A 27,692-nucleotide genomic window follows, 5' to 3' on the forward strand; every position below is an offset into this window, starting at 1 on the left:
GCAGATTTTGTTAATCATTGAACTGGGTGGGCAAAGAAAAATAATGCCGAGAAACATCTTAAATTTGAGACACATTCCATTCACTGATGACAGCTGCAGCTTTTGAACAGAACAATAATTTGTTGAAAGATTAAATATATCGAAATGAAGAAAACAAAGGCAATTTCTTGGGGGGGGGCGGGGGGGGGGGGATTGTTTTAAGTTTATCTAAATCATGCATTGTAGTCAAAAAGTTCCCAGTCTGCACTTTGTTTAACAGTTAGTTTCAAAGAACTAAGACCTTACTTACCATCACTCATTTAGCATGACAATGTTTTAAAGTTGTGTGTGTAATCATTTAAAAAAATGAGAATTTCGACATACACTATTTGATCAAAAATATCCAAACACCTGGCTAAAAATGACTTAGTGGCGCCCTTCATCTAATTAAGTGTCAGTAATTTTCTCTAAATCTTTAACCTGTATAAACTTTGGATTACCTCTCTTCAACTTATATTCAAAAATAAATAATAGTGTGAGTATTGTCTTGTTTGATTTTGCATTTTTCCGGAACCCAAATTGATCTTCCCCTGAATCAACTTCTACCAGTTTAAATAGAAAGAAACTTCCACATGGGAAAAATATATTAAAAACAAAGATTCCAAGACCTACCAAGCGGGAAAGCGCCGGCAGACAGGCACATGAACAAAACACACAAACACACACAGAATTACTAGCTTTCGCAACCGATGGTTGCTTCTTCAGGAAGGAGAGGGAAAGACGAAAGGATGTGGGTTTTAAGGGAGAGGGTAAGGAGTCATTCCAATCCCGGGAGCGGAAAGACTTCCCTTAGGGGAAAAAATGGACAGGTGTACACTCGCTCGCTCGCGCGCGCGCGCGCGCGCGCACACACACACACACACACACACACACACACACACACACACACACACACACACACATCCATCCGCACATACACAGACACAAGCAGACATATTTAAAGACAAAGAGTAAGGGCAGAGATGTCAGTCGAGGCGGAAGTACAGAGGCAAAGAAGTTGTTGAAAGACAGGTGAGGTATGAGCGGCGGCAACTTGAAATTAGCGGAGGTTGAGGCCTGGCGGATATCGAGAAGAGAGGATATACTGAAGGGCGAGTTCCCATCTCCGGAGTTCGGATAGGTTGGTGTTGGTGGGAAGTATCCAGATAACTCGGACGGTGTAACACTGTGCCAAGATGTGCTGGCCGTGCATCAAGGCATGTTTAGCCACAGGGTGATCCTCATTACCAACAAACACTGTCTGCCTGTGTCCATTCATGCGAATGGACAGTTTGTTGCTGGTCATTCCCACATAGAAAGCGTCACAGTGCAGGCAGGTCAGTTGGTAAATCACGTGGGTGCTTTCCCATGTGGCTCTCCCTTTGATCGTGTACACCTTCCGGGTTACAGGACTGGAGTAGGTGGTGGTGGGAGGGTGCATAGGACAGGTTTTACACCGGGGGCGGTTGCAAGGGTAGGAGCCAGAGGGTAGGGAAGGTGGTTTGGGAATTTCATAGGGATGAACCAAGAGGTTACGAAGGTTAGGTGGACGGCGGAAAGACACTCTAGGTGGTGTGGGGAGGATTTCATGAAGGATGGATCTCATTTCGAGGCAGGATTTTAGGAAGTCGTATCCCTGCTGGAGAGCCACATTCAAGGTCTGATCCAGTCCCGGGAAGTATTCTGTCACAAGTGGGGCACTTTTGGGGTTCTTCTATGAGAGGTTCTGGGTTTGCGGGGATGAGGAAGTGGCTCTGGTTATCTGCTTCTGTACCAGGTCGGGAGGGTAGTTGCGGGATGCGAAAGCTGTTTTCAAGTTGTTGGTGTAATGGTCGAGGGATTCAGGACTGGAGCAGATTCGTTTGCCACGAAGGCCTAGGCTGTAAGAAAGGGACCGTTTGATATGGAATGGGTGGCAGCTGTCATAATGGAGGTACTGTTGCTTGTTGGTGGGTTTGATGTGGACGGATGTGTGAAGCTGGCCATTGAACAGATGGAGGTAAACGTCTAGGAAAGTGGCATGGGATTTGGAGTAGGACCAGGTGAATCTGATGGAACCAAAGGAGTTGAGGTTGGTGAGGAAATTCTGGAGTTGTTCTTCACTGTGAGTCCAGATCATGAAGATGTCATCAATAAATCTGTACCAAACTTTGGGTTGGCAGGCTTGGGTAACCAAGAAGGCTTCCTCTAAGCGACCCATCAATAGGTTGGCATACGAGGGGGCCATCCTGGTACCCATGGCTGTTCCCTTTAATTGTTGGTATGTCTGGCGTTCAAAAGTGAAGAAGTTGTGGGTCAGGATGAAGCTGGCTAAGGTGACGAGGAAAGAGGTTTTAGGTAGGGTGGCAGGTGATCGGCATGAAAGGAAGTGCTCCATTGCAGCGAGGCCCTGGACGTGCGGGATATTCGTGTATAGGGAAGTGGCATCAATGGTTACAAGGATGGTTTCCGGGGGTAACAGACTGGGTACGGATTCCAGGCGTTCGAGAAAGTGGTTGGTGTCTTTGATGAAGGATGGGAGACTGCATGTAATGGGTTGAAGGTGTTGATCTACGTAGGCAGAGATACGTTCTGTGGGGGCTTGGTAACCAGCTACAATGGGACGGCCAGGATGTTTGGGTTTGTGAATTTTAGGAAGTAGGTAGAAGGTAGGAGTGCGAGGTGTCGGTGGGGTCAGGAGTTTGATGGAGTCAGGTGAAAGGTTTTGTAGGGGGCCTAAGGTTCTGAGGATTCCTTGTAGCTCTGCCTGGACATCAGGAGTGGGATTACCTTGGCAAACTTTGTATGTAGAGTTGTCTGAAAGCTGACGCAGTCCCTCAGCCACATACTCCCGACGATCAATTACCATGGTCGTGGTACCCTTGTCAGCCGGAAGAATGATGATGGATCGGTCAGCTTTCAGATCACGGATAGCCTGGGCTTCGGCTGTGGTGATGTTGGGAGTAGGATTAAGGTTTTTCAAGAAAGATTGGGAGGCAAGACTGGAAGTGAGAAATTCCTGGAAGGTTTGGAGAGGGTGATTTTGAGGAAGAGGAGGTGGGTCCCGCTGTGATGGAGGACGGAACTGTTGCAGGCAGGGTTCAATTTGGATAGTGTCTTGGGGAGTTGGATCATTAGGAGTGGGCTCAGGATTATTTTTCTTCGTGGCAAAGTGATATTTCCAGCAGAGACTACGAGTGTAGGACAGTAAATCTTTGACAAGGGCAGTTTGGTTGAACCTGGGAGTGGGGCTGAAGGTGAGGCCTTTGGATAGGACAGAGGTTTCGGATTGGGAGAGGGGTTTGGAGGAAAGGTTAACTACTGAATTGGGGTGTTGTGGTTCCAGATTGTGTTGACTAGAATTTTGAGGTGTTGGGGGGACTGGAGCTGGAAGTGGGAGATTGAGTAGATGGGAGAGACTGGGGCTGTGTGCAATGAGAGGAGGTTGAGGTTTGTTGGAAAGGTTGTGGAGGGTGAGTGAGTTGCCTTTCCGGAGGTGGGAAACCAGGAGATTGGATAGTTTTTTGAGGTGGAGGGTGGCATGCTATTCTAATTTGCGGTTGGCCTGTAGGAGGATGCTATGTACAGCCGGTGTGGATGTGGGAGAGGAAAGATTGAGGACTTTGATTTGGGATAGGAGTTGACGGGTGTGTTCATTGGCCGAGTCGATGTATAGGTGAAGGATTAGGCGGATGAGGGCTATGGATTGTGCTGTTTGGAACTGGTATAAGGACTGATGGAAAGAAGGATTGCAGCCAGAGATGGGAACTTTAAGTGTGAGGCCTTTGGGAGTAATGCCAAATGTCAGACAAGCCTGAGTAAATAAAATATGGGAGCGTAATGTGGCTAGGGTGAAGGCATGTTTGCGGAGGGAATGTAAATAAAATTTAATGGGGTCGTTGTAGGGATGTTGTGAGGTTGACATGGTATTGAAGGTGGAAAGGGTAATATGAGGTTAAAGTGAAAGTAAATAGAAATTTATATAGGGAGAGATAAAGGGTGTTACAAAAAGTTACGGCTAAACTTTCAGGAAATATTCCTCACACACAAAGAAAGAAAATATGTTAAGTGGACATGAGTCCGGAAAAGCTTACTTTTCAAGCTAGAGCTCATTTTATTACTTCTCTTCAAATCACATTAATCATGGAATGGAAACACACAGCAACAGAACGTACCAGTGTCACTTCAAACACTGTTACAGGAAATGTTCAAAATGTCCTTCTTTAGCGAGGATACATGTGCATCCACCCTCCGTTGCATGGAATCCCTGATGCGCTGATGCAGCCCTGGAGAATGGCGTATTGTATCACAGCCGTCCACCATACGAGCACGAAGAGTCTCCACATTTGGTACCGGGGTTGTGTAGACAAGAGCTTTCAAATGCCCCCATAAATGAAAGTCAAGAGGGTTGATGTCAGGAGAGCGTGGAGGTCATGGAATTGGTCCGCCTCTACCAATCCATCGGTCACCGAATCTGTTGTTGAGAAGCGTACGAACACTTCAACTGAAATGTACAGGAGCTCCATCGTGCATGAACCACATGTTGTGTCGTACTTGTAAAGGCACATGTTCTAGCAGCACAGGTTGAGTATCCCGTATGAAATCATGATAACGTGCTCCATTGAGTGTATGTGGAAGAACATGGGGCACAATCAAGACCTCACCAACAATGCCTGCCCAAACATTCACAGAAAATCTGTGTTGGTGGTGTAATTGCACAATTGCATGCGGATTCTCGTCAGGCCACTCATGTTGGGTGAAAATTTACAATTTGATCACGTTGGAATGCAGCCTCATCCGTAAAGAGAACATTTGCACTGAAATGAGGATTGACACATTGTCAGATGAACCTTTCGCAGAAGTGTACCCGTGGAGGCCAATCAGCTGCTGATAGTGCCTGCACACGCTGTACATGGTACAGAAACAACTGGTTCTCCCGTAGCATTCTCCATACAGTGACGTGGTCAACGTTACCTTGTACAGCAGCAACTTCTCTGATGCTGACATTAGGGTTATCGTCAACTGCACGAAGAATTGCCTCGTCCATTGCAGGTGTCCTCGTCATTCTAGGTCGTCCCCAGTCACGAGTCATAGCCTGTAATGTTCCGTGCTCCCTAAGACGCCGATCAATTGCTTCGAACGTCTTCCTGTCGGGACACCTTCGTTCTGGAAATCTGTCTCTATACAAACGTACCGCACCATAGCTATTGCCCCGTGCTAATCCCTACATCAAATGGGCATCTGCCAGCTCCGCATCTGTAAACATTGCACTGACTGCAAAACCACGTTCGTGATGAACACTAACCTGTTGATGCTACGTACTGATGTGCTTGATGCTAGTACTGTAGAGCAATAAGTCGCATGTCAACACAAGCACCAAAGTCAACATTACCTTCCTTCAATTGGGTCAACTGGCAGTGAATCGAGGAAGTACAGTACATACTGACGAAACTAAAATGAGCTCTAACTTGGAAATTAAGCGTTTCCGGACACATTTCCACATAACATCTTTTCTTATTTGTGTGTGAGGAATGTTTCCTGAAAGTTTGGCCATACATTTTTGTAACACCCTGTATACAAATACAGCTTCTTCAAATGTGTTTCAGTTAAATATTTCTAATTTACACTGCCTGACCAAAAAAGTGAAGCACCCAGAATGGCCAGATTTCAGTGTAACTTCATACACATAAGCTGTCAATGGATATGTATATGAGCATAGTTGCAAATCTGTGAGAGAGTCATAACAGCCATCAGAGTACATTAGTATTGTTCATGTTCTGTGAGCAAGTAAATAGGCGATGTTAATAGCATCAGGTGTCGAACTATCACTGTGAAGGACACAGAGACCCCTTGTACTCTTATGAAACGGTGTTACGAGCACCTGTCATAGTTTGAAAGGGGCTGTTGTGGATTTCAATTTGGCTATTGGCTGGCTGGTAGTTGTGTAGTATTCAGCTTTATGGGGCAGTCGGATGTGACAGTATGTTGTCACGATGTGTTGGACTGCATAGGAATTTGAGTGCAGCCATATTTTATCTTCAAGACTCCAATCTGCAATGTCTGACTGGCAAAGGGGCGGATTACTTAAAACAAGTTATTGATTTTGTATAATATTCTGTGTCATCTCACACCATTGGTCAGAGTAATAGCAGCCAGACTGGGGAATTACGTTATCATGCATAGGCTACCATTAACACCACAACACAAATGGCTGTGTTTGGAGTGGCTGTGACTGGGAAGCTTGTGCTACTGATATGGCGTCACTTTGTGTTAAATGATGAAATGCAATTCTGCACTATGCAAAATGATCATGGTCGGTGAGTATGGGGGTGACGTGGAGGAGCATTGGGTACAACTTCATATGACGGCTGGTAGTGATGGAGGGAATTCTTGACGACACATTGGTAAGTCACAGGCGTCCTCCATCCTCCCGTGTTAATTCTCGTGCGACAGTGTTGTGGTGCCACTTTAAAACAGGACAGTGCTAGTCTGCAGGTGGCACCTGTCTGTATGAGCTGTGTATGTAATGTTTAGGTACTCTTGTGGTCCAACAAGATTCCCAGATCAGTCCCCAATATGATAAATGTATGACCAGTTTGAACATAAGATCCTTCACAGTGGCAATATCCAGGATGTCAAGGACAGGTTACAATATTTGTGGGCCAGCTTGTCTCAGGAGAGGATGCAGCCGCTTAAGATGCCCTTCCCCACTGAATCTGTGTGTGCTACAGCCAGTCCCACATCATACTGATGAGTTGGCTCGTAAATCCTGGTCCACTGCAAATTTGACTAGATGTTGTAATTGTTGGACCTTGCCCTCTTGTCCCTTGTGATGCCCAAAAGATGCTGCGTTCTTGGAATACTGTACAACAATTCAAGCAAATAACATTAGTAGTTTTATTTCAGTAAAGCAATTGACTGTACTTAATTTTGGAGTTATATCGGTGCTGCAGGTAACGTGCCAACAGTAATGTTCATCGCTAAAGACAAAATCCAAGTAAGCACTTGATGCGGCTCACTACAATCTGTTCTGAGAGTGCCTGTCTACAGCCGTCCATTAATGTCCTTATGCCGAGCCGATCTGAGTGGCCGAGACTGGCAGGAGCGGCGCTTATATTCACCTCCAGAAGTTGTCGCTCCAGTCGTGGCACTTTCCTTGTCAGCGTGCTATTGGCTGACGTTTCCTCACCACCTTCTCTGTTCTAATATTCTTCCTCTTCGTTCCGGCACTTGTATATGCCAGAACAGTAATCACTGAAATAACATCACATATCCTCTCAACTCCTCTTCTGGGTGCTTTGAATTTTGTCAGGCAGCGAATTTCCTTGAATTTCTTATACTCAAATATGTCTGTGTTTATTTTTGGGAAAAGTAACTACTCCTTAAGCTAACGTAACAATAGCTTTCTTGTTTTATTTTGTGATTTTAAAGTTTCTTGACCTTGCTTGTCAATTTCAGACCCTGTGATTTGGTGCATGATGAAGTTTGCAATGAGTGTGGAGAAGATGGTGAGGAGTTAATTCCATGTAGCACATGTCCTCATGTGTATCATTTAGACTGTTGCAATCCACCTTTGAAGTACCCACCAAGAGGCAAGTGGAACTGTTCGTTGTGCAAAAGTGGAAAGGAACTGAGAGTTCTTAGAGGTGAGCACATAATATATGGTATCACTATAAATATATTTGTTGTAAAAATAAAATAGAAAGAAACTTCCACATGGGAAAAATATATTAAAAACAAAGATTCCAAGACTTACCAAGCGGGAAAGCGCCGGTAGATAGGCACAATAAATAAAACACACAAACACACATCTTGGAATCTTTGTTTTTAATATAAATATATTTGTTATTAGATATAGGTTTGGATTTCTTTTGTGGACCTTTTGGTTGAAATGTTATGCAGAAACTTGACTGAAATTTGTATTCTGAGTGATAAACAGAATATGTAGTAGGTGCTTGGAAGAAAAGCCTTAGATCAAATTCTTACAGCAATGCAAGAACCACCATTATATTGCTTTCCAGTCACACTTCTTTTTCCCCGCGCATTATTTGTAAATTTTCATCTTCTGTGAGGTGATATGATCCGTGATGCACATTTTATGATCATACAAGTACATTAGAAAAATTAAATTTGATGATACTAAAAATTAAGTATTTTTATTTTAGGTTCTCCTGTTTTTACATTGATCAGCAATCTGTTATAAATTATATGCAAGTGACATGTAATGTTACAATATTTTTTCTTAATGTGACAGTCCAAATGGAAAGGCTTTGCTTTGCACAAAAGAGCTTATTGGCAACTATAAAATTTATGCAGCTCTTCTCTTAAAAATACAAGGCGAGTCAGGAGGATCTTCACACATGCAGAGTGTGCTGACATGGGGTTTGTCCAATGGGAATTTCAGAGCTGCTATGCGAGAATACCAACAACGATTTCCGAATCGCAGGGTGCCAGATAGCAGGGAGTTTCACAGATTGCATGAGCTCGGTACGATTCCCAGTGTAAATGTTGTCTCTGAATGTCTTGTACAACGAGAAAATTCTTCAAGTAGTGGAGAGCAATACTACTGCTAGCTCTCGAAGAACTGCTGTCCAACTTGGTATTGCACAAACACAAGTGATATCCACAGTAAACGAGCATGGTCTGTATCCCTTTCATTGGCAGGGAGTACATCATCTGCATGAAGGAGATGCTGCCGCCCAACAAGAATTCTGTCAGTGGATAATTGCCAATGAATGATTCTGTGTTCTGTTCACTGATGAGTCAACATTTACCCGCTACAGAATCAACAACACCTGCAAAACTCATGTACGTGCAAGTGCACACTACTGTGGAAACAAATTTTCAATGAAGTTTCTCAGTCAATGTGTGGTGCGGTATTATTGATGATCAACTCATTGGTCCAGGTGTTTTAGATAACTGTCTTACTGGGACATGGTATCTTGAGTTTCTTCAAAATGTGTTACCAGAATACATGGAGGATATCCCTTTGGTAACATGAGCTCATATGCTCTACCAGCATGATGGAGCTCCTACACATTCCGTACAGCCAGTGACACCGAATCTCAACAAAACATATCCTGGTCGTTGGATCAGTCACCGTGCAGTCATTGCTTGGCCACCGAGATCACCCGATCTTATCCCATTGGATTACTGTTTGCAGGGATGGCTGAAAAGCGACATCTACAAACGCAGAGTGGACACTGGAGAGGAGCTTCTCACTCGTATTTTACATGCTTGTGCCCAGGTAAAGGAATGCAAAGCTGAGCTCCTATCGATGACACAACACCTATGTACAACAGCAGCAACTTGCATTGAAGTTGACAGTGGACTGTTTGAACATCTTTTGGGAGGAAACGTATACAATTAAACAAACCATAACATAACAGTCTCATAATTTACCGTCACCTGCACCTTTTGCATTTCTAGCTGTTTTCATTGGTTTACATGGAGACGGTTAAGAAAAGGGCATATGTTTATTAGAAGTTTTTTGTTCAGAATCACCAGTAGTATGTACCTTTCCTCCTTACTTGCACTGTATATAGTCATGTGGAAGGGACAGTCGTGCACAAACAGAAAATGTGTCAGGAATATATTGAGATTTTATTTTAGAAGATTTAATATCAGAAATTAAGTAGGCACTCTTAACTTTAAAACAAACAAGTACATTGCTTCTGTTCTTTAAGGGACTATTTGGGAAAATTGTTCTGTAATGCACACTGAACATTGTCCTGTGGAATTACTTTTTAATCAACAAGAAAATACATTGCAGCTCTTCTATTTATGTTACTGCACACCCGTACATGTGCGAAAGATAATCAGTGCAAACGTCTGTCTTATTTATTCATGTACAATAATACAAATTTTGTCTGTCATATACAGGAGAACTTTTAATTGCTGTAGTGATTGCAGAAAATGTTGTAAAAGTGTTCAGTGTGTAAAGTATTGTTATAACATTGAACAGTGTTAGGTTATTCCATGTATGGTATGAATTAAATAAATAGTGTCTGGTTGCCTTCTTAGAAACACTCTGTAAGGTAAAACTTGGCAGTGGCAGGAGGAGACTGCTTTATTGGATGAGAGACATCTTTTTTTCTGAAGAATGAATTCCTATGTTACATCACATAACAGTTTGGAACTCAGTCATTTAACATGCAACATTGCTTTCTTTGGTAGTTTTTGTCTCCCTTGATTTTTAAAGGGGGTAAGGTGAAAGCTTGGACGTTTTGTTTAAATGTCTATTTTCCTCCTATGCTTTTCATTATCATTAAATATACCTATGGTTATGGTGCAAAAAGAAAATAGTGGGAGAGTACAGGATCTGCTGCTGCGCTGCTTGGATTTCATTTCACTTCTTGTCCAAAAAATGAGACAATGACTCCTCGTTCACATAAGATACCCAGATGACATTTTTAAGATACATTATATTATTTCATTATATCGCAGAATAGTTGTTTTGTAGCCTTATTATTTTCTTATGTGCTTTGTTTCTACTTTATTTCGTCTTTTTAGAACACATGGCAGTCATTTCATCTGACAGAGTTGTGTAGGATTGTGGAGTTACATTACTGCCTTCTGAGATAGGTCACCCCTTAAGTAAGCAAATATAGCAGAACTAGAAAGGAAGCATTAGAAGCAGCTTAAACATTAATTTATTCTGCTTCCTGAAACACAACAGATGACTGACCAGTCTGTCACAATTCAGTTTAGAGTGTCAGTTTGCACTTTGTTTGGCTGTTGTAACAATCAGTAGTTAGTAATCAGTATCATTTTATTTTGTATATTTATTTAATTGTAGATGCCTTTCCCTCCCCCTCCCTCCCACTGCAAAATAATTTACATCTATCTTTTTCCCCATTCCCTTATACTATTAATTCAGTTATTTATCACAAGACTACAAAAGAAAGAAAGCAGCCCATACACTGCATTCAATGTAGTATTTCCAATATGGCTGTAATTATTATCTTCAATTACCACATTGTTCATTACCTGTTCCACTTGTGTACATTGTCCCTTCTCTCTTCTCTTCCTCAAGAAAGATAATAAGTGCTGTGTCAGAAGTACAGTATTGGTGTCAGTAATGTATTTTTTAATCATTTTCTTTTTCTTGGCCTTCTGAATTTCTGTGTTTACATATAACAGTTGGTTCACAGAGTATTGTATTTTGTGGGATGTTACTGTCACTGCCATGATTACATTGTCCTTGTTACAATTTCACCCTCACCTCATTCTCCCACCAACCAAGGAGATAACAATAGATGTATGATCCAGAACAAGGAGGCTGGCATTATGTTGCCTTATTTGCTTATCATCTGTATTTGCTATGAGTAATACATTCATTCTCTAAAAAAAATCTACTCACCAAGTAGCGACGGGAAAACACACACACACACACACACACAAGGCTTTGACATTCACAAGTTTTCTGACGGAAGAATTGAAGGGGAAGGAATAGGGGTGAAGGGAAAGAACTGGAGAGTTTCAGGGGAAGTGGTACAGCTTAGAAAAGTCATCCAGAACCCCAGGTCAGGAGAGACTATTTCATTTTTATATTATTTTTTTCCTGAAAAGTAAGTACTGTTGTTTGTTGGGAGTTTGATGTGGACGGAAGTGTGTCTCGCTAGTCTTCAGTGAGGATGAGATCAACATCATGGAAAATGGCAAGGGATTCAGAGGAGGACCATGTGAAATTTAATTCTCCTTCTCATCCCATCTTGTAAGTTTCCCCTGATCCAGCGTTCTTGGAGACCTTTATAAACGGTACGCCTGTCCCTAAACCTCTTCAGTCCTTTTCCTTCACCCCTCTTCTTTCCCCTTCAACTCGTCCACCAGAAGAGGGTGCCACTGGCTCCAAAAAGCTTGTAAAAGTAGTCTCTGTGTGTGTGTGTGTGACTTCCAAGGTCACTGAAACATTGCTAAGAAAATAATTATGGTACTGACTTCAGCTGTTTTGAAACAACACTTTAATATGAGGGAAGGTTTAGTCAATCGATTCCAGGAAATCGGAAACACCAAAGTGATGTTAACCTTCGTTAAAGCAGGAAACACTCTCAAAGCTGTTGTAACAGGATTTATTTTTCACCCTTGCTATAGACGTTGGGAAATGCAATTGCTGGATTTGAAGAACACTGTTTTGTGGAGCAGAAAATTTGAACACCTGTTTGCTGAAATAAAAACATTGGAAAGAAAATAAATTGTGCCTTAGTTCACAGCACAAGCAGTCTGCTCTGAAAGGCCTGGAGAAGGAAAATACATAGATTTTTAAAACCTGGAACAATATTCCTGAATCGTACAATTATCTGCAAAAGCTAGTCTCCTGTCCTTCCCTTATTCAGGTCTACATATCCATCCAAGCAATCATTTCAAGCATGAACCCTGTCAGGAGTAAATTTAGAAGTCTTCTTATTGATGAGAACAGGAAATAATGCCTACATTGATGTTTATCTTACCAAAACTTTTGAAGGTAATAAAAGCCCTTTGCTCCCATTACTGTGTCTGTCATTGTCACAATATAATTTTACAGGTGTTAGGTATTAGATCAAGTTTTATACAACTTATACTTATTTTTGGTAAGACTTAAAACTGTAAGAAAAGTATTGTAGGGAGCAGTGTGGAATAAAGATGTAGCAATTAGTACTTAGAAAGGCACATTGAGTTTGTATTGACAGGCCGAAAGGATAATCGAAAGGAGTATTTATTTTATTTATTTATCTATTCTTCACAATTGCAGTCTATTGTCTGGGAAAGTGACATAGGCATTACAACTCACATGTTTGTGGATAATAAAATGTAGATATGATTTATTTGTTATTGGCAGCTATAAACATAATGGAAAAGGAACCGGTATAGGAGTCGTGATGGGAGAGCTGGAAGGAGTGGACGTCAGCAAATGTACCTCAATGAGATTGAGGACATTTTTAGCAAATGCCAGTGCAGGTGTAACCTAATTGATTTAATAACAATATACCTACCCATATAGTTTAAATTTTAAAAAAATGGCACTCAAAAGAAATTCTGGTCATTGTGCTGCTGATATTTGGCTGTTTTTATGAATGAGTTTCCCGACCACTGAAATACTCTGTTAGAAAATAGCATTTCAGTAGTTACTATTACTTTGCCTTCCAATATATAAGCCTGTGGAACTTTAAGAAAGTGGCACATGAATCTAAAGATCTCCTGGTAATTGCATAACATGACACATCACAACACACACACACACACACACACACACACACACACACACACACACACACACACACACACACACCACTGGTGTAATATTGTACAATATTTATTATTTTACAAAGCAGCTCTTGCCTGTTGTGCCATCATTGTGTAAAATAACAAATATTGTAGAATATTACACAAGCGTTGCGTATGTTTGCCACAAATTATCTATTCTTGTCGTGTTCAACTACTTACTGTTTTTGACTGATAATCCCATCTTTTGTTTTGCGAGTGGTGTCTTTTCTCACAACACAATTGATATATCAAATTCTAGATTTTTTATTGTGTGGGAAGGGAAGTGTTTCAGATAACCTTTTGCATATTACTGTGGTGGTGGTGAAAGTAATTTGACAGTTCTAACTACATAAATTGTTTCAAGAAATGAAATTTTTGTGCTTGTAGAGGGAAGTTTGTGCAATGAATTTACATGTAGAACATACATCAGTACTCAATTGAAGCAACTGTAGTTAAATTTTTCAATATTAATATCTGCCTTGACTTGCAAACTCTCAAATTAGCTCTGGATTATGGAACAGAAGTCTTTATTCAAAATAGTTCCACTTGTAAGCAGAAAGATTAATATTGGTGTAATCTAATAAGTAGAAATTTATGTCTTCATTATTGAATAACATGCTCCAGCAACTGAGGGAAGGTTGATTTATGAATCTGATAAATTTGTCCAAATTAGTGAATTTTTGCTTAACCCTTTGACTGCTACATATGTGCTCACTGCATTCCATGGGCAGAACAGCTTTGTTGTCGCCCTATACCAGTACCTTTGCTGGGAGACCACACATGTGCTGCTATCTGTGAATTGGTTGTGCTGTGCAGTCTGGCTCCTCTGTGTTGAATATTCCAGCAGGCCTGGCTTGACAATTTTTCCTGGCATTCTAGGTTTTGCCACTCCTGATAAGCAATAAACACACACACACACACACACACACACACACACACACACACACACACACACATATGTCAATATTGTTTCAGTCCTAAAAATTACATCTTTCCTGAAGCTTTTAGAACAGTGTTAGAAGTATATGGTGATGAAAGTGAAGTATCACTTTAGATTCATCTCAGTAACTTAGTGTTCCTACATAGTTACTCTTCCATAAACTTGTTGGCCTACATATATTCATAACTGTAATAACTTGAGGAAATGGTGAAACTATCAGTGATATCGCTGTGATACATCGACAGTCATTGGGAACAAAGGAGTAAATTTTTTGCTCTATGCATTTTGATTCCTTTCACGAATTGTCAAAGATGTGTTGAGCGAACACACAGGCTGCTAATGAAATACTTATCATTTGATTTTAAGAAAACTATTTGGTGAAAACATTTTATTCGTGCTCCTCTTACAGTATATCTTCACTCGATAAAGAACTGAATTCTTAATTTATAACAAATTGTTGTATGTCGTGTGTTGTTTGTGTTACTGTGCTGCTTCCAGTCGAATAAAACATTGGATGAAATTTTAAGATTTTTGCAGGGGTAAAACGCATTGCATACGCTTTGCATATAAATGCATATAGGGACATTAAAAATAAAGATTCCAAGACTTACCAAGCGGGAAAGCGCCGGCAGACAGGCACATGAACAAAACACACAAACACCCTGCCGGCGCTTTCCCGCTTGGTAAGTCTTGGAATCTTTATTTTTAATACATATAGGGACATTTAATGATATGAATGCATTACAGGTGCATGTAATGATTTCAGCATGCCTGCTAGTCTCTCCAGGAACATTATTGCAATGGTTTTCATATAGAGGCATCAGATACTCTACTTCTGTTTATTTTATCCTATGACAAGTACCAGGTGCAATTGCCTTTTACGGTCTTCATGATTTCTTCCGCTGTACAGCCACAATTGCATACCATTTTCTCAGTCAAAATCAAAGATGAAAACAGTGACACATATAGCATCACAGCGGGAAATGCATATAGGCCAAACAGTAGAAAGCTGCTGAGCACTCAGGGTGGAAATGCAGCTGTTTGCTTGCTCTACTGGGCCACATGTTTAAATGTCTGGAGCACACAGAGAGCCAAGTAGCCAGCCATGTTCAAACATCGGGAGCACAAAGATGGCGGCAAGGGGGCACGCATATATACATCTAGAGCACCTGATGGAAAGGATCTGAGGTGGGCTTAAACACATACAGAGCGCACAGGGCAGGAGCAGTCAGAGTGTTAAGATACAATTGTTTAGCAACATTGACCTTGTAGTGTTCGTATTCAAACTTTTAAATACGTAACAACATTCAGTTGTTCATTGGTAACTAAAGGATAAATTAATGTACATGGGGTCACATGAGTTCTGTAGATTTGCGTGTCTCAAATTCTCTATTGAAGTTTATTGTGAAGAAATAAGATGATTATGATAATAAAGACCCATTAAGTTTCATGAGATTATGGAGATGATAGGTATCTCATATGAACAGACACGTAATATCATCTGTGAAGTTCTATACATTAGTTTGTGATTGGTTCTCCACTTATTGACACGGGGTCTGCAACACTTGGGGAAGGACATTTTAAAATAATGTTTCTAAAATTTGAAGCATATCTGAAAGTCTTGTGACAGCAATGTTACTGTGTAAAAAAAAAATAAAATAAAATAAAGTGGATGCACCATTACATACTTGCGACAAATTTGGTGTCAAATCTTTTAACGAAGTTGAAAGTGTCTTGAGGGGTAAAGTGAATACATATACATTTTTTGAGCACTGTCCCCCATCCAATCACATGGTTTCATGTTGATTTTATATTTGAGAATGAGTAAAACTGTGACATCTTATCACACACTGATATTACACTGTTGACATTGTGAGTTGAAGTGGAAGATTAGTGTGCAAGAAAGTGCACTAATTGTAATGTGAAATAATTCATTGGCAACCCTGTTTCCTAGCTGGGGAAGTGGGTAAATAAATTTGAATCGTATTGAGTCATTTGCATTGAGATCACCGGAGATTATGATGAGAAATAGTATTGTTTTTGACAAGTAGTAATTTATTATGTACCTTATCAAACTCATCAGTCTACCCTATACATACTCAGCTCACTCGGAGACTCGGTTTACAGTCCTCGTAATACATACTCATTCGTAATCAACTTCTCACAGTTTCTTTCTAGTACTTCAGTTTGTTATATTAATAGATAATTGTGTTAATGTTGGCTTCTTAATTATATTAGTGGTAATTTTATATGGTGATTGGAAAATGTATCTTTTTAATTATTTTGTGGAGCATATAATCATTTTTTGGTCATATAACATCAACATTGACAAAGCATTTAAATTATATTTTGCAGCAATAGCTAAGAAAAGTCATCACATTTTTTGTAGGGTAATTTGATATAATTATTTTCTATATTAGTACATGCTCTGTAAAATTGTTGAAGGGATTTGATGTAACTACTATGATTCAGCAGTACTTGTTTTATAAGTAAATTACAGTTTTAATAAAAAATATATATACTTCAAAATTTAGCTGGGCTTAGTAGAAAACCTTGCAGTCTATCTTTCTTGGGTCATTTTAGCAAGAACACAATTGAAATTATTGCTGTAGTTCGTTGCTTTCTGGAAAGCTGTCATTGATTAAAATTCTGTTACTGGGTCTTAATATAATACAGTAGTTAACTTGCTGTAAGAGTGGTATACATTATATTATGAAACTAATGTAGCCTGTGACAGATTTTCAATCTGTGTTGCTCGCATGTGTGGTGTTAATGTGTCTGTAAGACCCTTAATTGGTCTACAGATGGAGCTATGCCAGTACAGCCTCAAGTGCCAATAAGGCAACGGCGCTGCTGTGCCACTGCAGCTGTGGCTAAGATCTCAAGGTTTGCCCGACGATTACGGAGCGATTCCTGGGATGGTGTGTGTATTTTCGAGCTATTCTGTGTCTCTCTCTCTCTCTCTCTCTCTCTCTCTCTCTCTCTCTCTCTTTTTTTTTCCTGTCACAAGCTTTCCGGTCACTATTTGGGCTTACTATATGTTGTCCCCTGTGTTCCTAAGCTGTACCTATTAACTGTGATGAAACCTTGTAGACCTTCCTTAATAATTTATTTCTTTTATGCTTAATGTAGTGAACAGTCTTTCCTATGCTCACAACAAAAATGTGATTTTACTTACTACCATAGCTGGGATATTCATTGCCATTTATGTGGTAGGCCTTCCTACTGATTTGATTTGGTATAATGACATTGCATACATAGTGTACAAAAAGTCGTGCTACATTGATGATGTAAGGTAACTGATTCTGATACGGCATTCAACAGAGTTCGTTGACGGAGGATTGGGTATAAGTGTCTAAGGGTCCATATTGTATACGTACTTAGTTTTGTTAATTTCTGAATTCGTCAGTTGCCAGCAAAGCATTTGAGTAAGTAATCAGTCTCAGAAATAATGTGTAGGTAAATAGCCTGATAGGTGCCCTGAGATTGTTTGTTTTGATCAGTATTTGTCTTGTTGTGATACAGGCTTAAATAATAGCAATTGAGAACTACAGCAGTTTATTCATATAGAAATAAGTCTGTTTCTCTCTTAAAACTTAAACAGATGTGTGGTATAGAACACCCCAACCAAAAAATAAGTCAGTCATGTCTTCCCTCTTTTGTAGCAAAAACAATATGTATCCCTTGCTGTTATTTCCAGCTATCTCTTTTAAACTTAGACTTAGGTCAATTTCCTTTTCATATAGTGAGAGAACTTCTAATACTTACTGTTACATGTATTTCAGATTACCATGTTAATAGTCTGAATTTTCTCAGAGATTGTGTTAAACATTCATGACTTTATGAAAAGAAAGTTGCAGCTAAGTATTATTGTGATCAAAGTTGACCTGTTATCGCCTACTGAAACAGAAATAACAGAAGCAGAAAGGTGAACATAAATTTAAAACATTGTTTCTCTGACTAGTTGTCTTTAAAAAATTCTTTTCTGAAGATCAGGGGAAAGAAAATGATAAAATCAGGAAAAGAAGATAAGTAAATGTACCCTAAAGAGAGAGAACCCTGGAACAGTGGAAACTCATGTGGCAGGAAATAATTAGGAAGTAAATGCTCTGTAATAGTGGAAATTGTTTTGAGATTTCTGCAAATAATGAGCTCTTGGCAGTTGATGAATCACAGTTCAAAACTAAACTCCATATAAATAAGGTCTGACCGGATACTCATACTAAAATGAATGAACAAAATTATGAAATTTTGTGACTCTGTGATACTGACCTAAGCATACAGGTAACTTGTATTTTACTTCTAGTGTAAAAGTCGCCATCTGTTCATATCTCCACCAAAAATAAAAATAAATAAATAAAAAGAAAGAAAGGGGCACCCACATATAGTTTGGGGGGGGGGGGGGGGGCAGGCCTGTAGAGTAGGTAGAAGTATTTAATTGCATTACTTTCAAAATAGTTTTCATTGGATCTGATATACTTGCCTGAAAATTATGCGGTTTCAAAGTCAGATTATAAATAACATGTTGCCTTAAACAATCTTTATTTCGCCTCTTCTGTGACTTGAAAATAGTGCCCCTTTCAGTGTAGAGAACACGAACGTGCTGCAAGAGGCCCTGGTTCAGAGAGTAGAGTAGACACCAGACAATTTTCATTTTAATTTTGTGAAAAACTACTGAATGCTAAAGATTGTATGACTAAGAACACTGCCATCATACAGAAGCCAATGCTAACCACAATTTTGTACTTCTTTTCCTCAGTGCATCACACATTTGTTTTAGCATTTGTAAACAGCAATACTACTTTAGGTAACTAATTTTCAGTTGACTGGCTATTTCAAGTCAAAAAACAAACCCACATTGTTTTCATATTTGTCACTTGTTTCTTGTCTTCATGTGTGGCACTGAAGCAGTCTTCTGTTGTCTACATTGTTATATATGCAGACAGTTTGTTCTGCTGGTTTCTGTAACAGATGTTTATGTTAGCACATTTCTCTGTCTATCCACAGCTACAAAATTGCCATATTTGTGAAACAATGGTTACAAAAACACTGATTTTAATTGACACTTCCATACTTATTGCAGTAGATCAGCTGATTCATAACCTTGTACCATAGGAAAACTATTGTCATAATTTTGTGGCCCCCTTTCCCAGTCACTGTTTTCCAACGTTATCAGGATTGTATCATATTGTGGTGTAATAAGTACATACCTGTTGTTGACAGAGGACAGTGTTTTGGGTAACTGCTTCTACTGTATATTATAATATGTTGAAATCACATCCTCTAGAGACCACAATTAATTATCCTGCTGTTCCAACTGTAAAATTGCACCTTAATTCAGTGAACGAGTTAGTTTATTTCTTTTCACTTCCATTTTTGTACAACATACCACAAGTGAATTATTGTCATCCACTTTATGTGGCCCCAACAGTATCGTCATTATTATTCAGCTGCTTGTCCTGAATTACTAATTGAACAATAAAAGCTTTCACATGTTGAAAACATGTAATTAGTTGTAAGTATGGTGTCACAGCTGCAAAGGATGACTGTTTACTAAACAGTGAGGGTGGAAATTTCACTAACTAAATATGCTTGGTGTTGTAAGTGAACAAACAAATGCAAATGTACAGACCATTGCTGTATTACTCGTGAGTGAAGAGACAATGTTAGATGTATTGGAGTTCCAAATTTCATCTGATGTAAACAGCCATGACTTGAATACTTCCACTGCCAGCTTAAATAGTGCCATGTTAACTAATGAAGTGCATGGCTTCCTATTGATTTTGATGTACAAGGTGTGATCACAAAGTAAAGGGAATATTTTAATTTCCTGGGCATTATAGACCAATTTTTAAAACATTTTTTATCTTGTTGGTACACACATTCCTGATGTATGTTTGCATTTTCAACTGTTATTAATATTTAGTTTATTGTTTGCAGTTGGAAAGGTTATATATGTTGTTTTAGAGTAGTTGGCAAATTTTTTATTACAAAAAAGGTGACACAATGAGTGTGCATTAAGTTTTGCTTGAAAAATGGAATAAAATGCAGCACCACATTTGAAATGTTGACTGTGGCATTCGGCAAATCTGTACAAGTAAGATAACAATTTAAGAGTGGTATAAACATTGCAAAGAGGGTTGAGAAGACATTTAAGATGATGACCACCCTGGATTCCCTAGCACATTAATTACTGACAATAGTGTCGAAGGAGCAAAGAAAATGTTTGGATTTGGAAAATTGCAGAATCGCCACCAGAGAGGTTGCTGAAGATGTTGACATATGCTTTGGCTCATACCAAGTAATTTTTTCAGATGTTTTGAGCATTAAACGAGTAGTGGTCAAGTTTGTTCCAAACTTGTTGAATTTTAACAAAAAATGACATTGCATAGACATTGCTTAGAAATTGCTGAATGACGAGACAACTATCCAGAACTTCGAGAGGAAGTTATAATATGTTACAAAATATGGATATATGGGTATGACATCGAAATGAAGGCCCAAACGTCCCAATGGAAACCACCTGGAGAGCCAAGACCTGAAAAATATCTACATCTACATGACTACTCTGCAATTCACATTTAAGTGCTTGGCAGAGGGTTCATCGAACCACAATCATACTATCTCTCTACTATTCCACTCCCGAACAGCGAGCGGGAAAAATGAACACCTAAACCTTTCTGTTCGAGCTCTGATTTCTCTTATTTTATTTTGATGATCATTCCTACCTATGTAGGTTGGGCTCAACAAAATATTTTCGCATTCGGAAGAGAAAGTTGGTGACTGAAATTTCGTAAAAAGGTCTCGCCGCAATGAAAAACGTCTATGCTGTAATGACTTCCATCCCAACTCGTGTATCATATCTGCCACACTCTCTCCCCTATAACGTGATAATACAAAACGAGCTGCCCTTTTTTGCACCCTTTAGATGTCCTCTGTCAATCCCACCTGGTAAGGATCCCACACCGCGCAGCAATATTCTAACAGAGGACGAACGAGTGTAGTGTAAGCTGTCTCTTTAGTGGACTTGTTGCATCTTCTAAGTATCCTGCCAATGAAACGCAACATTTGGCTCGCCTTCCCGACAATATTATCTATGTGGTCCTTCCAACTGAAGTTGTTCGTAATTTTAACACCCAGGTACTTAGTTGAATTGACAGCCTTGAGAATTGTACTATTTATCGAGTAATCGAATTCCAACGGATTTCTTTTGGAACTCATGTGGATCATCTCACACTTTTCGTTATTTAGCGTCAACTGCCACCTGACACACCATACAGCAATCTTTTCTAAATCGCTTTGCAACTGATACTGGTCCTCGGATGACCTTACTAGACGGTAAATTACAGCATCATCTGCGAACAATCTAAGAGAACTGCTCAGATTGTCACCCAGGTCATTTATATAGATCAGGAACAGTAGAGGTCCCAGGATGCTTCCCTGGGGAAGCTCACATGTGAAGGTTCTCACTGTTTTCTTAAATTACATTGGGATACTGCATCATGAATTCCAGCCTTATGGACACACAGTCAGTAATCAATACTGTTAAGAAGTTAAGTGCCATTTGCTTGAAGCAGTCCAGAGAAAATCCTTGCAGCAAAACCGCTCATGGAAACTGCAGCCGAGTAATGCTCCCGCTCACATCTCCATACTTGTTCGTGATTTTGTGGCAAAAACAAATCAGTTATTTTGCCTCGGCTACCATGTTCGCCAGACATGGCCCCCTTTTACGTATTTCCATTTTTGAGGCGGAAGAGAATCATTAAAGGACGTTGTTTTGCCACCATTGATGAGATAAAAATAGAAACACTGAAGGAGCTGAATACCATAACAAGAAGTGTTCCACAAGTGCTTTGAAGATAGGAAAAAGCAGTGACCCATGTGTGTTATGTCAAAGGGGGGATTACGTAGAAGGGGACAAAGTAGATGTTGGTGACTAAATAAAGATTCTTTAAGAAAAACAAAAATTCCCATTACTTTTTGATCTCACCTTGTATTTGTAGGCTGTCATTGGCATTTATCACAACTCACCAGTTCAGTTGGCATTATTTGACAAGTATCAAATGGTGGTGACGCAGAATCTGTGATGATCTCTGCGTGCTGTGATCTATAATGAATAGAGAAACCCACATGAGGCAGTGCTATGTTCACGTAGTCTCCCCACCCCGTCTGCCCGCCCCCAGGGATCCGTTTCATTACTACATTGTTTCCCACAGCATTTGACTTTTTTATATCTGTCTTTTCTGAATCAAAATACAAATTTCTTGTACACAATGGTATGTGTAAATCCTAGTGTCTCTATGACATAAGAAATGTCTCAGGTGTTGACTCTCTCTCTCTCTCTCTCTCTCTCTCTCTCTCTCTCTCTCTCTCACTCACACACACACACACACACACACACACACACACACACACACACACACACACACACACACACACACGTAATTACTCTGAATGGACTTTGTTGTTAAATACATTTGTGCATAAAAATAAAATTTGTTTTTGAGAAATTGTGTTCAATGTCCTTAAACACAGTTCTTCAGCCCCCATCCTGTCCCTCCAAAAATCAGATTACAAATAAATTGATGTATGAACTATACACTAATTAAAGAAAGAAGTATTATACACCACTCTCAAACTGGGTCTATTGTTTGACTGGTTCCAATGTGAGCACCGGAGCTATATTACATAGCTGAGAGGAACAGTAATTTAAATTGCAGTAAAAACATCCTGATTTTTCGGTATGCATTCCTGTCTTGTTATTTACCCAAACACATTCCACACACTCAGGACTTGGAGCGTTAACTGTTTCTATTTTCTTCGTGTAAGATAGGTGTCATTATGTTTTGGGTGTGTGTGTGTGTGTGTGTGTGTGTGTGTGTGTGTGTGTGTGTTGTGTGTGTGTGGGGACAACATAGTAATAAGCATACCTTGCGTAGGGGGAGAGAGAGAGAGAGAGAGAGAGAGAGAGATTTGAAAGCAAGTAAATCACTGGGCCCAAATGGCATCTCAGTTTGATTTCTCGAGAATCTCTCATCTGGTATAAAGTCCCAACGACAGCAGTTGCACAAGTCAGTGCAGCACTGACTGTCACATTCGTGAAACCATTCAGCATCAAAACAATTCCAGTTGCCTGGGAATTGCAGGTGATCTGGAAGAAAAGTGGCAGAAGCACGGTGACTTGGGCAGCCATATCGTGATGTTCCATAGGCCCCATAGTTCCTCTGCAAGGTTATCTTGCAGCCAAAGATTATGTTACCCTTTTCACTAATAAAGTCCATCGATGGTAGAATGTTTGTTCCTCAGTAGTTGTGCTGGGTTCAAAGAGGACATGGTCCCTGTTCATATGGCTGTCACGGGTTAGGACAGGTTTTGTGAGCACAAGGATGAATTGTCGCATCTCCTCTGGCTACCACAGTCACCTGATTTCAATATTATTGTGCCTTTGTGGTCTACTTTGGAGAGAAGGGTGTATGATCACTATCCATCTCCATTATTGTTGCTTGAACTTTCAAATATTTTGCAGGAAGAATGGTGTAAGATCCCCTTGAAAACCATACAGCACTTCCATCTGTCCATTCCGAGGTGATTGGATGCTATTTTGAATGCCTGTGGATTTCCTATACTTTATTAGGGCATGGTAATGTGCTGTGTTTTTAGCGTTTCCATTTTTTCCGCCCTTTATTCTCTCTCTCTCTCTCTCTCTCTCTCTCTCTCTCTCTCTCTCTCTCTCATGCAATTCTTTGTTATAAGTCTCTTCTGTTAGTTCAGTTTTTCCGTGTAGTATTTAAAGTTGAAATATATAATTGTGTAAGCACAGCTGAGACAACAGCACTACAAAGTACTGAACTTCTCTTGTTGAATGATCTGAAATACCCCCCTGTATTTAACTCTTAGACTTTGTTTTAATTGCTGTTCATTTTGTGGTACCAGATATATTACATTTGAAAATAGGAACAGGAGGGTATTTCTAATATGATGGTGAGATCTTTTCCAAAATTTTCAATTTTTAACACCCAATTATTAATGCATTAATTTTGCTGTTTGCCGAGAAACGATCGTGGACACACAAGACAACCAGCGCTTCTATTTCCTTTGTGGTTCACTTCCATCTTCAGAGTGTACTTGACATGTCACTCTGTCTCAGATTTCTATTATCACCTTTCGTGTGGCGGGTTAATCTCTTTTGATGCCTACAGCATAATCTTTTTTATCATTTTCATCATTATTTCTTCTATGATGAGTCGTGGGCTGCCAGCAGCATCCACAGCAAGTCAAGACTACTGCTTCAAATTCACACTCAGTGATGAAATATTGCTCCAGTATATCATTCTGATTATTTTTTTTATTTTCCTTATGTTTTCCTTGTTTTATGGCATAGGAATATTTAGTGGTTCAAGAGAAATGCCTTGCTAGTAAACTGTTGAATTTATGTTTTGTCATATTTATTTCTGCTGCTTCAGGCATATCTTCAACCAACTCATTACCGCAAATGTGTGTCATTCTTTCTGGTAAGAGATGGGTGATGGAGAGTGGTAATTGTAGGTTCTCATGTTGGGATTGTACGTGTATGTATAAAACATCACCCGCATCCAGTCATTCTGATTTAGGTTTTCCATGAATTCCCTAAATCGCTTCAGACAGATGCCAGGATAGTTCCTTTGAAATGTACTTCCTTCTTCCCCATGCTTCCCTAATCCCATGGGCCCATTGACCTCGCTGTTTGGCTCTCTCTCTCTCTCTCTCTCTCTCTCTCTCTCTCTCTCTCTCCCCCACCCCACCCCACCCCACCCCACCCCACCCCACCCCTCTCCCTCTTCCCCACCACCACGCACACAGTTATAGACATTAAGGCTTGTTATGTAAAATGTGGAATTGCTTAAAACTAAAGTAATGCCATGAAATGTGAAAGTCATCTGTGCTGATACTGCATGTTGCATGTGTGTTGTTACAGCTTTTTCTTTTATTACATATGTTAGTACTTACAGTAATTTGGTGTCATTGTATTCTAAACATTCTGCTGCACATATCTTTGATACAGTAGTAATAATGCAATTTTGTCTTAAGATTGTGGTAGCTATATTGAGTTTCTCCAGAATTGGAAATAAATTATTCAGTTAATAAATAGTGTTGAACATAGTGATATTTTTGGCATACAATTATTGAGAATTGAAAGTGATTATTTTGAATTTTGACAGATGAAGACAGCACACATAGTGAAGACACATTACCCTCGCGTCGGAGTGGCAGACATTCCCTTAAAGCTAATCCAGACCTGCCGCTCAATTATCCTGTATTGGACAAGTTAATAAAGAACATGATAAATCATAAAGAAGCATGGCCATTCAGATTGCCAGTCAGCAAAACAGAGGTAGGTTCATACCTTGGTGACATTATAAAACATTACTGTGGTGTAGGACAGGTTATGAGACGAGTTACTCAAAAAGATTTTATTTTGTTTATAATTGTAGCTGCTTTAATAACACTTTTACATCTTTTTGTTGGCTGAAACCAAGAATATTGTTTACATGCATGGTAACTAATTATGTCAGTTTGCTTTTTTTGGTTGGTTGTTATAATGAGAAGGAATGCATTGGGGTGATGAGTGCTCGGAGTACTTCAGGCATGTATATTAAGATATGTCGTGGCATCCTTTCTCTAACTGTTCTCCAGACTGTCTTCAGTATTGATATGTTTCCTACTGCTTTGCAGCATTACTTTAAAAACAGTAAGTAAAATATATTTCAAGAATAGCACAGAATATTGAAATTTCTTTTAAGAGGCTTACTAAGTGATCTAATATGATGGGCAAATACACTGCACACCAATAGCAAGAAATTATATTACTTAAATTGTCCAAACTACTTAACATGTTATACATATACTAGCTTGCTTATTTATTTGTTTCTGCAGGTTCCTGATTATCACACCATAATTAAGAAACCTATGGATTTAGGCTTGATAAAGCAGAATCTTGAAAATATGGTGTATAAAAATGATAGAGAGTTCATAAAAGATGTTCTTTTAGTGTTTGAAAACTGTGAAATGTACAATCAGGTAGATGCTCCAGAGTACAAGTAAGTATAAATTATTTTGTAATGGTAGTATAAATAAGTATTCATTATAAATAATTATATAAGCAGTTAAAGCTCAATTTCTTTATTACTACAGTTTGTATCTACTGATAATATAATATCTGAACATGTTTTTAATATTTGTTTGTTCAGCTCATTTCACATTTGTTTTATAAAATACAATGTTTATTTTTTATAGATCAGTCTTTGTTTTTATTGTGAATAATTAATGACAACCAGTTAAGGTAATTAGAGAAGTTTCTCAGTTGCCTTGGTGTCTCTGTGTTACACTGATTAAAAGAATTGGAGGAGATGGTTATGTCTATAACAGCTTAGTGTGTCACTGCTAGTTATGGATACAAGAAAAGGAAACTCACTTGAGCACATCAGCTGGGAGTGAGACTGATATCTGAGGTGTCCAATGTCAGATTGCCATTAGTGCTCTCTTCAATACGAGTAAAAGTGAAGCAGTGGCTCATGTAAAGTATTGAGGTCTGTGAGTCAGCAAGACATTTCTGGGATAGACAACTGATTGCATAGTTGTTAGAGAGATTTTCAGAGGCAGTCAGGTTATGGTACCATGAGCAGTAAGTCTTTTGCTCTCAGCCTGTCACAGTATCTACCAGGAGGCAACTTGAATACACATAATGTCAGTCAGTGGGAATATGCAAAGTGTCAACCTAAGCAACCTAAACTGTCATAGTGAACTTAGCAGCTACACATGTAGGTGCACAGTGTTTCTCTAAGTGGCAGTGTAGTGCAGTAGAGCCCCTACACATAGGAAAGAGGGATGTTGGAAATCAGGGTGCACTGAAATGGAGCAGTGTTCTGTTCTCTGAAAGTTGTGATTTATACCTGCGCCAGCGAAATATTGCACTTGACGGTTTGCATTATGTCAAGTTAGGTTGGCTGTACCGCAGTAGCGATGTTGCAACAGTAGCCTCTATACGCATAGCAGATGATTTCTGCTCCATCTTGTAAATGTATGCTATTAAGTAATAACTGTATATATAAGAATTTGATTTTGGCTTGCTATCCCCTTGACAGAAAATAAGGAGCAAAGAAATATGGGGAACAAGCATGTGATGATGACCGATATATTAAAAGCAATACGATACATAGTTTACAAAACAAGTAATTACTGAGATTGTAACTTCTTGCTCTACATTTTATAATGACAGTGATTCAATAAATAACCGATATTTGAAGCTCTCACTCATAGTCTTATGATGACAGTTGCACAATTACAGCCAGCTCCCCTTCGTTACTATAGTCGAATCAGTGCCAAAACCGTCTTCATGGTAGTCATCACAAACACAAAGCGAAAGAATGTCTTTTGCTCACAATTTTGTGCAAGAATATGCTTGGAGCCATAACAATATGCGCCTTTACTAACAGGCCTTTGCATTCATCTAGCGCTTTGTAACGGAAATCAATAC

The 27,692-nt window shown here is 39.4% G+C and overlaps 1 protein-coding gene across 9 annotated transcripts in view; it reads left to right on the forward strand.

Moving 5' to 3' along the window:
• Positions 1-27,692, forward strand: part of LOC126365910 (bromodomain adjacent to zinc finger domain protein 1A) — a 132,897-nt gene that overhangs the window by 92,982 nt on the left and 12,223 nt on the right. For 5 of the 9 annotated variants that reach the window (XM_050008644.1, XM_050008645.1, XM_050008643.1 and 2 more), the window contains 3 exons: positions 7,456-7,643; positions 25,378-25,550; positions 26,093-26,256. In XM_050008644.1, coding sequence (XP_049864601.1) covers positions 7,456-7,643; positions 25,378-25,550; positions 26,093-26,256 — 525 coding nt within the window. Of the gene's footprint in view, positions 1-7,455; positions 7,644-16,983; positions 17,101-25,377; positions 25,551-26,092; positions 26,257-27,692 lie in introns of all 9 variants that reach the window. The other 4 variants (XM_050008637.1, XM_050008636.1, XM_050008638.1 and 1 more) reach the window with 1 other exon arrangement.

Source organism: Schistocerca gregaria, chromosome 4 (genome assembly GCF_023897955.1).
Source record: "Schistocerca gregaria isolate iqSchGreg1 chromosome 4, iqSchGreg1.2, whole genome shotgun sequence".
Classification (NCBI taxonomy): Eukaryota; Metazoa; Arthropoda; class Insecta; order Orthoptera; family Acrididae; genus Schistocerca; species Schistocerca gregaria.